This window comes from Chaetomium globosum, genomic scaffold (assembly GCF_000143365.1).
Source record: "Chaetomium globosum CBS 148.51 scaffold_2 genomic scaffold, whole genome shotgun sequence".
NCBI lineage: Eukaryota > Fungi > Ascomycota > Sordariomycetes > Sordariales > Chaetomiaceae > Chaetomium > Chaetomium globosum.
Window position 1 is genome coordinate 4257498 of NT_165977.1, and position 3019 is coordinate 4260516.

Here is a 3019-nt window from a genome sequence, read left to right on the forward strand (position 1 = left end):
ACATGACCAGTGCCAGCAAACCCCTCCGGTCGGATATTGTCCTCAGTTGTAATTGCCCGTTCGTATGGCTGAGCACCCGGCCGGATGCTGTGTCCCCGAGAATGAATGTCTGACTGGCCCAAGGTATGGCATCGCGGACGGCGGTTTGGCCCCAGAAACCTGTGGGGGCGGTCGTCGTGATTTCCGTGAATATGGTCTCGGTGTCGGAATCTTGGTCTCGGTCGTCCTCTATCGTTGGCTTGTCCTGCATCACTGGCTTGCCCTCCATCGCCGCCTTGTGCTCGTCTTCGACTGTTGGCCTGGAAGCCATGTCGCTGGCGACTGGCGGCCTGGCCTGCAAAGTGTTTTGACGGGCGGGCTTCCGGAAGGCGACCCAGCTCCAGCCCCCAGCCATGAGTTTCGTTGGCCCGGAATATGGCAAGTCAGCGACGAGGTTTGAATGAAGAAGAAAGTCCAGCTCTTGTGCGGGGAGGCCTTGTGTGACCACGGGAATATGCCAAGGTACAGGTTGGGGACGCAAGGAGGCCTACAGCCTGTTGATGTGGTTTTGAGTGCCGCCAGACCTGGACGGACCAGGCATTTTGTTGGGTTTAATCACGCTGAATTCGGGCAGCATTTTGACACCCAACAGCGCGACAGCTCTCGGCATTTTGTTGCAGAAAACATTCCACGTGGTGCCATTCAATACCTACAGTACATGTATCAGCAGCTTTCAAGATCAAAACTTTGCCATTTTATTAATAACATACCTGTTTGCATGCTGTCGAATAAGTTTGGAAAGAGCTGCCTGACCAAATGTTAAAATCATATACTCCGAGACATGTTCAAAGATTTCTCAGGTCCGTCTAAAATAAAAAAAGAAACAGGCCACCGAAAGCAAAAGGAAATGTGGTCTTGCGACCAGTCAACTCGATCCACCCAGGGGTCGAACCTGGAACCTCCTGATTACTCGATCCTTTCCTGGGATGTCCCAGATCTTGGAGTCGTAGTCAGACGCTCTGCCATTGAGCCAGCGGACCTTGTTGAATGGATCCGGTTAAGGATCCGATTATTGGTGGGAGAACCGAGACTGGGCTGTGGAGTTGGAGCTCGTGGCTGGTCCACCATTCAAGCCTGACCCCTGAACCCCTTTTTCGCAGCTGAAAACCAGCACTGGCAGCCACACCACACGTTGCGCTGCGTCACTTGTTCACTCATAACAGTCCTGGGACCACCTTCGGAGGCTGCCCACACCCTATCCATATTAACAAGGAGGATACGAATCCCACTTACATGGTGGAAGGAGGAAACCAGTCCATTTACAGATTTGGCTGATCCCTCGACTGAGGGACTTTGCGCTGGTTAATTCTGACGAGCCGCCCCGTACGCCAAGCCTCCAGAAACACAACCTCCCGAGAGTCTCTTGGGCGATGCACGTCATCAGTAGCAAAGGCGCTCAGGGGGGAAGACAGTGCTCGTTCGAGCGGCACAAGACCATGCTGAGAGCGGCCCCAAATTGACCCCGCGTGTTAATCACCGGGCCTTGTTCCCGTTCGCCAGATGATTGAACATGCCGATCATTTGGATGCGCAAGAAATCCTTGACTGGAGTCCCGGGACGAATGGGGAGCGTTACTCACATCAGATAGATGAAACGCACCCCACACTCTCGGCAAACGTCCAAGCAATTCGATCCACACTTTGGGGAGACTCAAGGCGACGAGTGCCTGCTGTGCCTTGTTTTAACCGGAAAGGCAGAGCTTTATGTTCATAACATGCACGACAAGGAACAGGACTCGGCGGCCGTGGCAGGATACCAGAAACGGCAGAAGTACCGCAACGGTTAGTCCCGAAATTTCCAGACCCTCCTCCACAGGATCGGCTTTGGGAATTTCCCCATTGTTCGAACGCGGAAGATGGGAGAGCAAGAACACTTGGGAATAGATCTGCATGTTCCTTCGGGTTTGGTCCCTGGATCAGCACATCCCGCAAACGACTTGGATGAGGATGCAGAAATCCATGTTTCGATTCACTTGGAGAGATGACGCTCACCAATGAGACATGCAACCGCGGGTCGGGATCCCGGGGACCAGGGTGCAAGCGACGGCAGACAAGACTGCCACGCGATGCCGAGCACATCAAGGACGCAGCGACGAGCCGGGCGGATTCCCGGCGCAATATGCATCTGACAAACGGCGGTTGATGCGGAGGCGTACTCCCGGGCCAACTCGATGCTGACCCGGGATAGGGGCTAGGATCAACACGATCTTGCAATTAGGGTAAATAGGGCGCAATGCCGCCCGTCTCCTCCCCAGGATTTTTCATTCTGTCCCGGGCAACTTGATATATGTACGACAGGAAGATCACCCGCCTCGAGCGTTCTCTCCCATAGGTCTCGCATCTGAAACCCAGCCACTGTCGTCACGCCCTCCCGTCTGTTGGCTGACCTCCCGTCCTCTGCCGCCCTCACAAACAAACGACAACCCACACAATCCCAACAAACCAAACTAGCTCCCACACCAGCAACCGCCACCATGCTACCGCCCCTCCTCCACACCCTACTCACCCTCCTCCCCCTGACCATCCCTGCCCTCGCCCACTCCCACCTCGCGCACATCCTCATCAACGGCCAACTCTACCACGGCTTCGACCCGCGGCCCAACCAGTCCAACTCCGCCTCCCGCGTCGGATGGTGGACATCCGCGACCGACGACGGCTTCGTCACGCCCGCCAACTACACGCACCCCGACATCATCTGCCACCGGGACGGCAGCAGCCCGTCCGCGCACGCGCCCGTGCGCGCCGGCGACCGCATTCATGTTCAATGGAACGGCTGGGCCGGTGGGCCACGTCGGGCCGGTGCTGACCTACCTAGCGGGGTGTGCAGGGCTGGGAGGGCAGTGAGGCGGGCTGTACGGGGGTGGATAAGAGGGCGTTGCGGTGGACCAAGGTGGATGATTCCGAGCCGGTGTTGGAGTTTGTGGAGGGGGCGGGGATTAATGGGGGCGTGCCGGGGCAGCGGTGGGCGTCGGATGTGTTGA

General features: G+C 56.8%; 1 protein-coding gene and 1 non-coding gene across 2 annotated transcripts in view; one reads left to right on the forward strand and one right to left on the reverse strand.

Annotated features, from left to right (window-relative positions):
• Positions 1–910: 910 nt before the first annotated feature.
• Positions 911–1019, reverse strand: CHGG_11263. The gene has a single exon. It is a non-coding gene; the product is annotated as a tRNA-Arg (tRNA).
• A 1493-nt stretch (positions 1020–2512) lies between these two features.
• Positions 2513–3019, forward strand: part of CHGG_03455 (uncharacterized protein) — a gene marked incomplete at both ends in the record, with an annotated part of 971 nt that continues 464 nt past the window's right edge. Inside the window, one exon of the mRNA XM_001229970.1 lies at positions 2513–2819. Coding sequence (XP_001229971.1) covers positions 2513–2819 — 307 coding nt within the window. The remainder of the gene's footprint in view (positions 2820–3019) is intronic.